Here is a 13,784-nt window from a genome sequence, read left to right as displayed (position 1 = left end):
TACAAAACTGCTCTATGGATTAAACAAAAATCAACTGCACCACAAACAATGCAAATAATTGTTCAGGAGTTTGGTACTAAAATAATTTGAACTGACAGTTTTAGCTTTGAATCCAAACTGCATGCTTGTCCACATAGATCCCAATGAGGAAAGGTACCCATTAATCTTGCCATATAATTCAGCACACCTTCAACCCTGAATGCGACAGGACTGAATTTTGACATTAAAAAAAAAACCATGGCTTTGATTGATTTATTTTTTTGTGAAGGATGGCAATGCAGGACAATTTAACAAATTTCCCAATAAGAATGGGAAACCATACCTAGAGCAACAGACACTTCTGATTGATCTTCTTCAGGGTGGCACAGTTAGTGAAGCGGTTAGTGCAACGCTGTTACAGCGCCAGCAACTGAGCTTCAAATTCCCGTGATGTCTGTAAGGACTTCATACGTTTTCCCTTTGGGTGGGTTTCCCCTCATCATTCACAACACACCAGGAGGTGTAGATCAATTGGGTGGAATTGGGAAGCACGGGCTTGTGGGCCGAAAGGGCCTGCTACTGTGCTGTATGTCTAAATTTAAATCGAATGCCATGATGAAAAGATAATCTTTAAGTGGGCTGGAGATGGCCTTTATGGAAAATGTGATAAATATTCCATTCTCAATTACTAATATTATTGCCTTGAAAAGGTGAAGGACTCGAACTCTCAGGTGGACTAGAGTTCCAAGAAAGGGTTATTGTGCAGATCTTGAGAGATAAAACAAAATTAATTCTTCAGCTAAATTGGTCCTTTCAAAACTTTCGTAACCTGATCCAGTTCTAATAAAGGACATTAATCTGAAATAATTGACCAGACCTGACAGATGGTTCCATAACATCCTGAACTTTCACTGTGAAGCCTAGAAGTCCGAGATTTTCCAACCCCAGACTCATCTTGATGCTGGATTCCAACTGGTGTAAGTTCCAAAACTCCATTGATTTCAATGGACATTGGATGGAAATGATTAGGAAACTTCAGGTAAGGTGAGCTATTTTTTTTTTTAAAAAACACAACAAGAGGATAGTCAGGACCCAAAGCATTGCCTGTCCATTTCTCTCTATGGATGCTGCCTGACCCCATGAGTCTCTCCAGCTTTTTGCTGTTCATCCAATATCTGCACTTCTTCTACTTTGATGACCTGAATGTGTCAGCACTCTTGCACAGCACTGAATTTGGCTTACTTTGCCAATGAGAGTCTTTAGTTAAATATACATTTAAAAAAATCAAATAAAAATCACATATTGCTCTACAGTTAACCAATGACCTCCAGCTATGTCAGTTGTCAACTTGCTACCAGAGGCCTGATCACCACATGGAGAACAGGATGAGGAGAGCCAATGAGATTGATATTCTGTACATGTAGTCCCCGACTTACGATCCAGGCAACTTACAGCCATCCGCAGACAAGCAAATTTTTTAAAAAATATATAAAATTTACGTTGTTTATGTTGCATTTCACAAACTATGACAGAGCATGTCAGAGGCAAACTATGTGCACTTTCCGTGTTAGTCAGCGTTCCAGGGTCACGGGGCTGGACGCAACCATCTTCATTCCTGTGTGAATGTGGGAGTCTTCAGGAGGCGCATGCGCAGTGGGTTTGCGTATTGGAGCTTGGTTGGCGCACCTGTGAGAGTTAGGAATGCAAATTCAATATCGTCAGTGCACTTAACTCTTGCATGTGCCAACCGAACTCCAATATGCAAACCCATGGAAGGCCCATGTGTGCACACAGGAATCAAGATGGTCACGCCCAGCCTTGGGACCACAGAACGCTGACTAACAAGGAAAGCATGGATCAGAATGTGGAAAGATTTGCCAAGGTTAATTGACAAATTCAGGAAGCTTTAAGATGTTATCGTCAAATGTTCGATAAGAAAAGATTTATCTAAAAAGTTTGCTTTAAGACTTTGGTAGTCTATGCATGCAGGTACAATTCCAACTTGCATCTATTCCGAGATTTTTTGGTTCCCCATAAGTTGGGGACCCGCAGGTGTAGGGGAACCCATAGCTGCTGACTCCGAGAGGGGGAGCTATGGACAATGGACAATAATAGCCATTCTCAACCATTTTGTTTGGTTATGGCCCCCTTCGGACTCCGCTTACAGGTTTATGGACCTCATTTCCTGGAGAAAGTCAAATTTAGTTGGTTTCTTCTGCAATTCTCTCCTACCGATGAATACTACTTCAGTCTCCCCCCCCGCCCAAATATACTGTGGCCTCCATATCGGCCCCATTGAGACTGGCGGTCCACATGCCTCTCCACAATTATTTAAGGTTCCCTGGCACATTGAGACCTATACGGCATGTAACGCACTCCAATATTAGTTCTGAATTGCTTTCTTTGTGGGAGCTGATTATTTATTCCTTATTTCTTGCTACAAAACTCCTTCTAGTACCAAACTACCTTTCACCTTGGTCCCCAAAGTTCTCTTCAAGATTCACCACAACCACAGATTGTTACAGTAATTTGCATGAAGAGGTTTCCACTCTGCCCAAATGTTGTAGACACATTATATTGTGATTCCTACAGGAGGACGCACAGTTGGGCAGTTAACAGAGCTTCTGCCCACAGCTTCAGCAAGAACTGGTGCGGACTCGAAAGGCCAACATGGCCTGTTTCCGCTCCGTAAATGGTTATATGGTTATATTACACTGAGCAACGAAGATATTGCTTCCTGAACAATTTTGGGTGTATTTTATGGATTTTAGGCTGCTGATCATGAAAATCACCCTACAACCTTTCTATCATGTACTTTTTTTTTTAAGATATAACCTATTTTGGTGATTTCCTACATATTTTGCCTACTTCAAGCACATAAAATCATGAGGTACAACATGTCGTTGAAAATTCATTTTCTGCATCTGTACTTGGGCTTCTTCCCTGCTGATCTTGGTCCAGTTAGTGACGGACATAGTGAAAGTTATCACCAGGACATTGCAACCAGGGAAAAGAGGTATCCGGGCAACTGGAATCAATTCTGGCCGACGAGTGCTGGTCACTGACGTGAGAAGCACCAGATGTTGAGTAAAAAAGAAAAAATCAATGGCAAAACATTTTTAGATCAGCTGAACTAATGCAATGTGTCAGCATCATTTTGCGAAGAAGCATGCTAAATTTCATAAAATTAATGTTTTTCCAACTTCCTACATGATGCAGCAAATCTGAAATTATCTTTGTGTTCAGCTTGACGTTGTCTATCGTAATCACAAATATTGTTTCAGGAAGCAAACCTTTTGAAAAAAAATTGTTGTCCACTGTTCTTGTTTGTGGCACTTCAGACACCTTCATTACCACCAACATTGACTCCATTCATCGACAGAAAGTAGTAAACCAACATCTGGATCCTCTCCCAGATGAAATCCTGGCAACCATCCAATGGTTCTATCAGTGAGGGCATATCAAGTACACTACAGACACACTACACCAAGCTCTATCATGGCAAGAAATTATCAGGAAGGCAGAAGAAAGGATGGAAGGATGTTCTCAAAGTCTCCTTGAAAAGAAATGCATCAAATCCCATTGTGAATTTCTGGCCCATGTCCTGCTTAATCTGAAGCAGCAATTATGAAGGCACTGAGAGTTTCACGCACATGACTCGGAAACACACAGATCAGTGTAAACTGCAGGAGCCTCCGTTCAAGATTCAATTTATTGTCATGTAATAAAGACACGGAATTTGCTTCCATCTGCCAAAAGGCAGACAGATTTGCCATCGGCAGAAATTGGCTGAAGCGCCTCTGACAGACAGGAATAGAGTCACGGTGTCCGTGGATTCGCCTCCAGCGCTTCCACAGTCCCCGCAGCAAAACAGAGCCTAGTCAAAACCATCAGCAGCCCAAGCTCCAGATTCCGACACGATCAGGAACCCTTCAGCACCCTCTTGCGTCGCTGTTCTAATATGTGGTTCCCCTTTATCCTGTCTTGAGCCAGTCTCCAGCAATCCACAGCCTAGCGTGAATCCCTCAACTGCATTCGCCAGAACTCCACAGCCTGCGTGGGTTCCTTGCCTCGAATTACCAAGCCCATCGCCTGTGTGTTTCTGTACCAGCAGAGCATTCTCCAACCTTGTCACTCCCTTGCCTTGTCAACCCACTACCTTCACTCATGCACACACATTATTTAAACCTCTCACTGACAACTGAATTATTTGATTTTCAAGTAAATGAAGATCAAGTTTCTTGAACCACTGATAAGAATTTTATTTAAAAAAATGTTTGGGGGCAGTTCAGTTATCGTATCAGTTAGCGCAACACTATTACAGAGCCAGCAAACCGGGTTCAAACCCAGCACACTGAAAGGAGTTTGTAGGTTTTTCCCTGCAGCTGTTTCCTCCGTGTGCTCCGGTTTCCTCCCACCCTTCAAAACCCAAGGGGGTTGTATGTTAATTGAGGTATTTGGGTATCACAGGCTTGTGGGCTGGATGGGCTAGTTACCGTGCTGTATGTCTAAATTAAATTAAAATAGTTCATAATGAAATAAAGGGTATAGATTTGGACAGGTAACCAAGAAATGTCATCATACAGCAACATTAACAATAATGTAGCAACATGGCTAAGGAAGTACAGTAAAGTCCCTGGTATCCAGAATTCAAGCATCCAGCAAAAAAAAACACTAAGGAAATTAAATAAAAATTAAAATAAATAAGAATAACAGATAAAAAATACAAATTGGCAATCCGTGCCGTTAGTTCACCAATCTACACAACCACGTGATCTCAAGCAACCAGAAAATACACTTATCTGGCATCTATCGGCCCCAAAAGGTGCTGACTACCAGGGGCTTTACTATATAATGCAACATAGAACAGTACACAGAAAAGAGTGTGGGTACATAACGATGGCCCACTATCCCTGACAGCAGGATCCAGGAATCTACCATTCTCCATGTTTTAAAAAAAGCCCTATACATCTTTAAACACCTCCACTACCACTTTAAAAACATAAAAATGAATAATCTCTGTATTAATATCTGTACCATTCTTTGACATGCTGGCTTTTCTCAGTCATAATGAGGTTACAGAGAATAAAAACACAAAATCCTAAACATGAAACCGCAGCTACTTAGAAATTTACCTTCACAGCGCCTTCAGCCTCCACAAACCAACGTCTAAGCATTGCCTGAATCTGCCCATCAGTCAGCTCAGAGTTTGCATCCAGGATTTTCTTCTTCACTGTGTCTTCCAGCAGCAGTCTGCGCAGACGCCAGTAGAAGAATGTTCGTGATGTTGGCCAATCCAAGACATCCTGCAGTTAATTGAGAAACTATTTACATTCTACTTGGCACAACTTGAAGTGTAAAGTACATATCACTCTCATCTCCAAAGTTCAACCTTTTGGTTAAAAGTGGTCTTCTCTATGTTTGAGAGACTAGACACAGACTGGGAGATCACTCCGCTGAGCCCCTTCGCTCTGTCTGCATCAATGGCACTGGTGTCACTGGGGGGGGGGGGGGGGGGGGGGGTATGTGGTGACCTAACACTGTGTCACGATCAGAGGGGGGGGTGACACCAAAATGACTGTCTATAAAACTTTTGTACATTGTTTCAGCAGAAATTTATTATTTTTTTATAAAAATATCCCTGTAGTTAGTTAAAACAACAAAAATATTTTTTGCAAGCCCAGCTTACATATATCAATATATCGACAAGACTAAAACTTGATGCGAATTTACGTTTTCAACCTTCTAATGCATTTTGGTCAGAGCTGCCATTATTGCCCAATTACAGTGACACTTCGAATCATGTGGTTTCGTCTGCACGTGCAACAAGCATCCGCTGTTGTTTTCATTGCTGCTGGTGTTTTGTGTTTTTATAGTCGCTGTTTGGTCAAGTTTTCTGGTGTTTTAGCTACAATATTGCAGTAATTAGTATTTTTAAATACATTTATGCTGGGTATATGATTTTGTAATTTGAAGGTGTAATTTTAATTTTGCTAGTTGTTTATCTCACTAATATTGCCGTTATATTCAGTGATATATACAGAAATTACAATTATGAGCAACATTAGTACAAAAAGCATTACTAAGGATTCTGTTTGGTCTGGTAAGGAAAGAGGTCGACGGCTGGGGTGGTGGGGGGGGAAAACAGACACGTACCAAGAGTTACCGCACTGGGCGACACCAACCCTGGTGATGCCAATGCCCAGTGGCAAACCATTTTAATTCCATGCCCCACTCCCACACTGACATGTCTATTCATGTAAAACCTAGGCCACCCGTAAATTGGAGGAGAAACACAAATTTCTATCTGGGTACTCTCCAACCAGGTGGCATTAACATCAACTGCTCCAGTTTCTGCTAGCCCATGCCCCGTTCTCCCTCCCTTCCCCATCCCTGTCTTCTTTCCTCCAGCTCTCCACCCCCTTCCCACTCTATTCACAGAGCTACCTCCCCACCCCCATTTGATGGTGTGCCCTCCTTCCCTTATTCACCTATTACCTCCTACCTGTGGGACTGAGCTCCTCCCCCACCACATTTTGTTCATGCTTTGATGAAGGGCTCAAGCCTGAAACGTAGGTCATGTCTCTATCTTTAATAATATAAAGTACCCTGTCTTACCTGCTGAACTTCTCCAGCATGATGTTTTTATTCCTGTAAAAGTCATTTGATCGAGCCAGGAATTATGGTGTGCTGCAGAAGGTGTGCCAATGGTCATTTACTAAATTAAATGGCTTATTTTAATGGGATCCCAATTTGGTGATCGATGGAAACGTGGCTGCGCAGGCAGTGCTCACCGCTTGTTGCCCCTCTGAATCATGTGAACTAATTTCCCTGACAACACTTAATATAAAAGAGCATTGCACATAGAGTGACATCATTTGATGCATGTCTGACCATGCATGGGAAAGGCATGGGAGGCACAGGAGGGAGTGTGGAGCAGATTTTTTTTTTAAATCCCTAAACTCTTAGGTTTATGTCAAGGAGAGATTGCACATATTAGCTTGGATTTAGAGGGTTATGGAGGGAAATGAGGTAGCCAGTGAAAAATACTCTCTCCACTACTTGGGCAATACAAGTCTAGAAACAATTCCAAAGACAGAGGGGAGTAGAAATTTGAAACTCTTTGGGAAACATGTTCGGTTCATTTTTGCCACTAAAGGTTTTAAAGGATAAGAAACAAACCAGTGAATCAACTGAATGTCAGAATTGGATCCAAGTGGCTTTCGGACTCTTACTGCACTTACGTTCTTCTTGCGAGCTAATTTCTAGATTGAACTAACGAATCGAGTCACATCTATACATGAAAGCACTGACTGGAAAAGTGTAAGATTCACATTACCTTTGAAAACCCAATTCATGTAGTCAGAAGTAGGCAAAGTCAGTTCCACAATTGTTGTTCACTTCATTTGCAATGCCATGTTATGTACATTTATTGATACAATCCAAGTCACAATTTACAAATGAACCAAATCTATCCAGGATCTCACTAGATTGGTGCCAATAAATAACTCTCTCTGAACCTCAGTCAGGATCGCACAGAACATTCTGGCCTGGATTTGTAGACACATGCGCAAAGATCCAAGCAATCAGAATTTCTACAGATTATGTTTAAATTATAATTTCAAGAGTGATTTCAGAAATAAATCCAAAGCTGTGATGTAATTAGTCTGTGTGGAGTGAAATGGAGAGGAGGGGGAAAGGCTGGGTGTACATGTGGCAAATAGGCACCCTGATGGAATCCCTACTGATCTTTCTCTCTAGCTTCAGCAATGAACTGTAGATCTCAGAATTTCAACCCTCTGGCAGGTTGAACCTTAACAAGTATAATGAACTTGGGTGAATGTTCATTATAGCTGCTAAGGTTTACAGTCTCCTTGCAAATAGTTCTTCAGGTCACGCCTGAAACCTGATCTATTTAATTAAAATGTCTAATTGAACTGAGCCAGATCATGTACTCTTTATAATCTGCTCGCCGACATGTATGAGACTCCACTTACAATAAGCTCCAACCAGAAGGGGACCATGCCTCAGGAGAAAATAAGTGGAAGCCAAAGTTATAAATGGTGTTGCAAATGAGACAGAAATCTTGAGTTGCTGGCATAAGGACTGCTAGGGTCACCCTGTAATCAAAACAGAAGCAGAAGATTAGCAGTAGAGCAACTTAGATGAATTGGATCACTAACCGTGATGACCCCTTTTTCTTGCATGCGACCTGGTGTATCGTGAAGGTCAGCAAACTTCACAGCAACTTGATGATACATGGGTATGAGAAACTCCTCCCTCTCTTTCAGCTTTGTTTCTAGTTCCTTCCGCTCACACGGACTTAGCTCCGGGGTGCCTGCAGAGAAAGACATATTTTTATAAAAATATACAAGGAGCATGCAATGATCAAACATCACTGGCAATCCTTTAATGTTTGGGCTTTCCCTTATGATACACCATTACGTTGTTCGAATGCTGATGACCATTAGCCATTCAGAGGGCACAGGACAGCTTTTTTTTTATTGTCAATGGAGAGACAATCATACTCATCTGTATGGAGTTACATTTAGGCGAGACTGAATAAGGAATAGTAAAATTGCTTTTTCTGAAGGTCATTGGTGAACAATGACCTGATTTGTGGGGTTTGCACCCTGACAGATCTTGTTAATTTCACCACTATTGGCGGCACAGCATCAACATTATTACAGCACCGGCGACCCAGCTTTGAAACTGGTGCTGCCAGGAGTTTGCACGTTCTCCCCATCTCTCTGTGTGGGTTTCCTCCAGGGGCCCTGGTTTCTTCCCTCCGTTCAAAACAATGTACAGGGATGTAGGTTAATTGCTGTATGTAGGGGCACTGGTTCACAGGCCAGAAGGGCCTGTTACCATGCTCTATGTCTAAATTTATGCACATTTCAGATGGAGCAGCCAACTTAAGACAGCAAGCGCAAGGGGGCAGGACTGTTATGCTTGCCTGATTGGCAAGGTTGCTGGACTGGAATAGGTGCAGAAATCATTCACCCCTCTTCCACTGGATGTCCAGACCAGGAGTAATGCTGCATGAGATTCAACTTCAAAATGAAGACTTTTTAAACTTGCCAAGAGGACAGTGGGAGCAGCTAGTCATGAACTCTGATCTTTCCTTTTTGAACGAAGATGCAATAATTATCACAAAACAGCAATTCGACCACTTTAGTACACACGGATAAAAATATCACGATCTCCAGCAAACTACCATGTACTGTCTACACTACTGTAACGTCATTTGAAAAAATCTTGCACTGTAGTAATTGGATATTTATTATCTACCTTTTCCATTTATGATCTCTTTTTCAATTTAATTCAATGTATATTATTGTAGATTTTTTTTTAATCCCTGGTATCCGGAACCTATAGGGATTGGTAGATGCCAGATAAAGTGAACTTTCAGTTTTCTTCATATTGCGTATTGCATGAATGACAAACTAACAATGAGGCACGCCAATTTTAAACCAGTATTTTTTACCTATTTTTTTTTTGCCAGTTGCTTGAGGCTGCTGGGGCTTGAATTCTGGATAACAGGGGTTTTACTCTATCAAGAAAGAATTCTGGTGCACATTGCATATGCACAATGTATATGACAATAAACTCATTATCGTTACTGATCACCATTCAGCAAGACCAAATTAGAACAGGCCTAAATCTGTGACATCAAGTATAATTTATTTCACTTTGAGCTGCCGAGAGGGTCTGAAGAAATGCTGCTTCTATATTTAGCCCTATTCAGTTGATGAAAAGTTTGACAATTAATTTCTCTGTGTGATGCAGTTGACATTCTCAGTATCTCTGCCATGTTTCCCTCTAATAACAGAGCAACGAGATGTCATTTCTTTCACCTCGCAGCTGGTGCAACATTTGGAAACAGGACGATCAGCCTCATTTAAAGCTGCATGACATCGCAATACGGAACAAGGACTGCCGAGCACTTAGAGGTTATTAGCCAAAATCAGTAAAAAAAGGAAGCAATGTCCAAGATTGGGTGGAAAGCAGCATGAATCCAGTTAAAACTGACCAATTTTTATAATTTCCCTGAGTGATTTTGTCTTCCTTTTTCCTCATCTTCCTCTTTTATGTTCCCTGAAGGACCTCCAAATAATGCAGCTTTTCTGACTTCCCCAATGGACTGGCTTTAAACAGTCTCACAGCCCCCCCCCCCCCCCCCCCCCCCCACTCCCCAACCTGGTCGATGCTTGGAGTCAACATGTCCATTCTCTCCCCTCTATGCAAACTTTGGGCTTCAATCCTTATAGAGTTTCAAAGAGTCAAAAATCTAGTTGACATTCTGATATTCTTACCCATTCATTTCAAAGGGCCACAAAAACCTCTTCCATTTTGACATTCGGAATAGGTAACTTTAGTTTTATACAGAGACTAACATACTTATCTCATGACCTTCAGTTTGTGGTCAAATCAGTCTTTTCTTCCAGACACAAACCTACAACAAACTGTAAATGAAATCCAAATTAAATGGTAGGTGGTGTATAAGTAGCTTCAAAAAGCAAATGGTTGAATGCTGGTTTCTTACAGCAATAAATCTTCTATTTTCCAGGGCCTGTGACACCGTTAGGATAAGTGGACGGGGACAATTCACAGTTTTCAGTCCCAGTCTGCAGAAAGAGCATAATTTCCAACACCTTTGTTGGGATCGAAACGTGAGGGAAATGATGCCCCACTCATTTTATTTAATCTGATTAATGCATTGATTTCAATATAGGGTGAATGCTACATTGTGCCAGGTTATGATTGAGTCAGCAAAATTAAAAAAAATATTCTAGGTCTGCAGAGATTGTCACTGTAAATGCTTGAAATCTATCAGCTCCACACATCTTTTTTGAAAACTTGTCAGATAATTATTAATGAGGAGAGGACAACACCCTTAATGTCCAGTAATCAAAAACAGCTTCATTTTGACATGAAGCAAATATAGTTTGGACAGATACTTAAATCTGCAGCGACTATGGTGATATAACTGGAAAATGGAAGAAAAATCTTTCACTTTTACTGAAACTTTGCCTCCAGAAGCTGTAGGAAAAGTGACGTGTGTGAAAGCTGGACCAGAATGGACCTTACCACAGAGCAGCCCGTCATGTGCATTAAAGGACGGATGGGAAAAGGAAAGCTTAGGAAACAGGCACTTGAACACTTATTAGTGATTGTAAGTGTAGAGTGGGCAAGCTGGATTGAAAGTGTTTATGCTCTTAATGACGGTTCTCTTGTTGAAAAGGCAGCCCAACCATCCAAACTAATGGTTTAGGTAATATTAACAAACACGTCAATGACTATTTTCTGCTCAATTTAAAACTGGGTTGCTTTAAAGATTTTTGCTGCTCAACTCCTGTTCTCTTGAAAAATAAACAGCAGTGAGGGAGAAGGCAGAGAGTGATTACACAATGCTTGATCCTCTCTGAGGTGATTTGTTGCTCACAATCACTAATGTAAAACCAAGCTCTTGATCAACCAGAAACATGTCTACAACTAAATCACTAAAGTGGTCTCATATCCTTCTTGTTTCACACTAGCAAACACAAACTAACTGTTGAATAATACACCTCAATGGTCTTCAGACACCAACACCATTTGACTAATTCACTCCAAGACCACAGGGTTTTTAATTACATTTCAAATAAATTGGATTCCTATCAATATAATTTGTAACTGAATGGAGAGTCTTCCCAGTTCCTCAGCTGACAAAGCAGGCAAATATCTAATGTTAAGTGAAACTGACTCATGGAATTAATTAAATTTTAAGCTCTGATCTTTGGACTGCATTGAAACATGGCTTTGGAAAGAATGCATGTGTGGAAAATACAGAGATGCAACCCTTATTCTTGTAATAGTACTCTGGAACAACTGGAATAGAAGTGAATGAGAAATGCACCTAGTGTACTTCTGTAACAGAAGATGGGCGAAGACAGGTTCAGGATCAGGTGTTACGGAAGACTATAGCCTCTTTCAGGTAGACAGAAAACCCCGGTGTAAAGCCACATATTCTACCCAAATGCAGATGTCAGGAGGCCACCTGAAAGAGCCTGATGCGGCTCAGAGGAGTACTCACCAGTCCTCTTCCGTGAGGTAATAACCTCCGCATCTGAGTAGTCCCCGGCACCTGAATGCAGCTGCTAGGGGGCGGACTGATGACAATCAGCCGGCGACCCAAATCCCTGCCAGACAGCTCCCCCTTCCCGCGCCTGACAGGCCCCCCCTCCCCCAGCCCCGACGTCCCATGCTGGCCACCCCTGCCCTGACCTTCTGCGCTGACAGGAGCCGGAGTGCGCTCCAAGGTACCTCTCCTGCAGCTGTCCCTTTCAGGGCTGCCACCTGAAAGACCATTCCACGGGGCTGCAACCGCTTCTGCAGGCGCATTCTTGGCGGAGAATGCACCCGAATACAGCTTATATCATTCAGGCCATTAAGCTGTCTATGCCATTTGATGTACTCATGGGTGAAACTCTATCTCAGTTGTTATTAAACTGCCCCACTAAACTCGCATTCCACCTTAAGCAATCCTGATCCAGTGATTAGTAAGGGATGGCTTAATGCCTCCTTTGCCCATGCCTGCTGGGCAAAACTGCAAAATCCACAAGCTACAGCTGTGCTCGAACCCAGTCCCAGCCAGATTCCCCTTTCCCTGCAGCCACATTACATTCAACTGGCACTAGCCAGGCAGGGGCTTAACCAGGGAGGAGAGCGGGTTGAGGGTGGGAGGAGAAACCGCTCCCCCGGCTTTTTCAGCCTGGCACTGCCTCCGACCCCACGGCCCTCTCCTGCACCGTGTATTTTGCCAGATGCCATGGACTCCCAGTTCAAAAACAGGCGCCACTGAATCCCTCAGCTACACCAGAACCCATTCGATGTACGTATGCGGTACGCTGAGGCGAGGGTTCAGACTGAGCGCCTCCAGGCAGTGGAACAACTTCTAGTCCAATGTGATGATTTAGCCATCGAGGAGCTCATACTTCACCAGGTGCTCATTCACATCCAGGCTGAGATCCTCCTTGAAGTTGACCAAGGTGTAGCATCATTTCACGATCTGGAACCCTCTCTCAGTTAACCAGTGACCTGCCTCATTGAGCAGATTCAGGAGGTAGTCACCAAAGTCGGTGCCGCTGTAGTCGGCTTTGGCCATCACTGGTCACATGGGGCATGATGTAGCCTTTGTGCACGGGTGTCACGTGGGTGACTCCATGGCCACACTCCACCACACAGCCGGTGGTACAGCCATAGGATTAGAGCGAGAGGACAGTCTGATAGGCGATGTGCATGACAGGGGTGCTGAAAGTCTCGAAGAAGATCTTGGCCATCTTCTCCCTGATGCTGGCTGGGTTGAGGGGAGGATCGGCCACCATCACGACATGCTCCTCAGGGAGGATCCTATGGCCATGTGGAAGATGTGAGCCAAGAGAGTTACCCAGTCCACCATGATGCCGGGTCACAGCAGGCTGACCAGCTTCAACGTGGGCTCTGGCATAGCTAAGTCTTCGCCCACGATTTGGTGCTCATCTGCATGGGCCTTCCCACCACCAAAGGAAGCAGCACCAAAGACAGGGGCAGCCCAGTGTAGTGTAGCCGGCCTTGCAGTAACCTGTGCCTAAGTTGATCATCACTGCCCTGATCTTCTTTATCACCCTGCCTGCCTTCACTTTCATGGACTTGCTGCTCTGCAACAGCCTGGAGTTGGATTTCTGGGTTTTGGAGGGCGGCGGTGCCAGTGTGTCCTCCTTCCTGAACGTGTGTGCTGTTGTTTGGATCTCCATCCTGTCTGTTTCTGCGCTGTCTGAAGCCCT

At 43.1% G+C, this 13,784-nt stretch overlaps 1 protein-coding gene and 1 pseudogene across 5 annotated transcripts in view; both read right to left on the bottom strand.

Annotated features, from left to right (window-relative positions):
• The window catches only part of acaca (acetyl-CoA carboxylase alpha), a 266,819-nt gene that overhangs the window by 18,590 nt on the left and 234,445 nt on the right, over window positions 1-13,784 (bottom strand). For all 5 annotated transcript variants that reach the window (XR_011348882.1, XR_011348881.1, XM_069911758.1 and 2 more), the window contains 2 exons: window positions 8,163-8,317; window positions 5,115-5,285 (listed from right to left, as the gene is read on the bottom strand). Coding sequence is in view for 3 of the 5 variants with exons in the window: in XM_069911758.1 (XP_069767859.1) it covers window positions 5,115-5,285; window positions 8,163-8,317 (326 nt within the window). In the remaining 2 variants the exon portion in view is untranslated. The remainder of the gene's footprint in view (window positions 1-5,114; window positions 5,286-8,162; window positions 8,318-13,784) is intronic.
• Window positions 12,917-13,754, bottom strand: LOC138749754 (actin-like protein 7B; annotated as a pseudogene).

The sequence above is a fragment of the Narcine bancroftii genome, chromosome 14 (assembly GCF_036971445.1).
Source record: "Narcine bancroftii isolate sNarBan1 chromosome 14, sNarBan1.hap1, whole genome shotgun sequence".
Classification (NCBI taxonomy): Eukaryota; Metazoa; Chordata; class Chondrichthyes; order Torpediniformes; family Narcinidae; genus Narcine; species Narcine bancroftii.
This window is presented reverse-complemented; position numbering and strand designations above follow the sequence as displayed.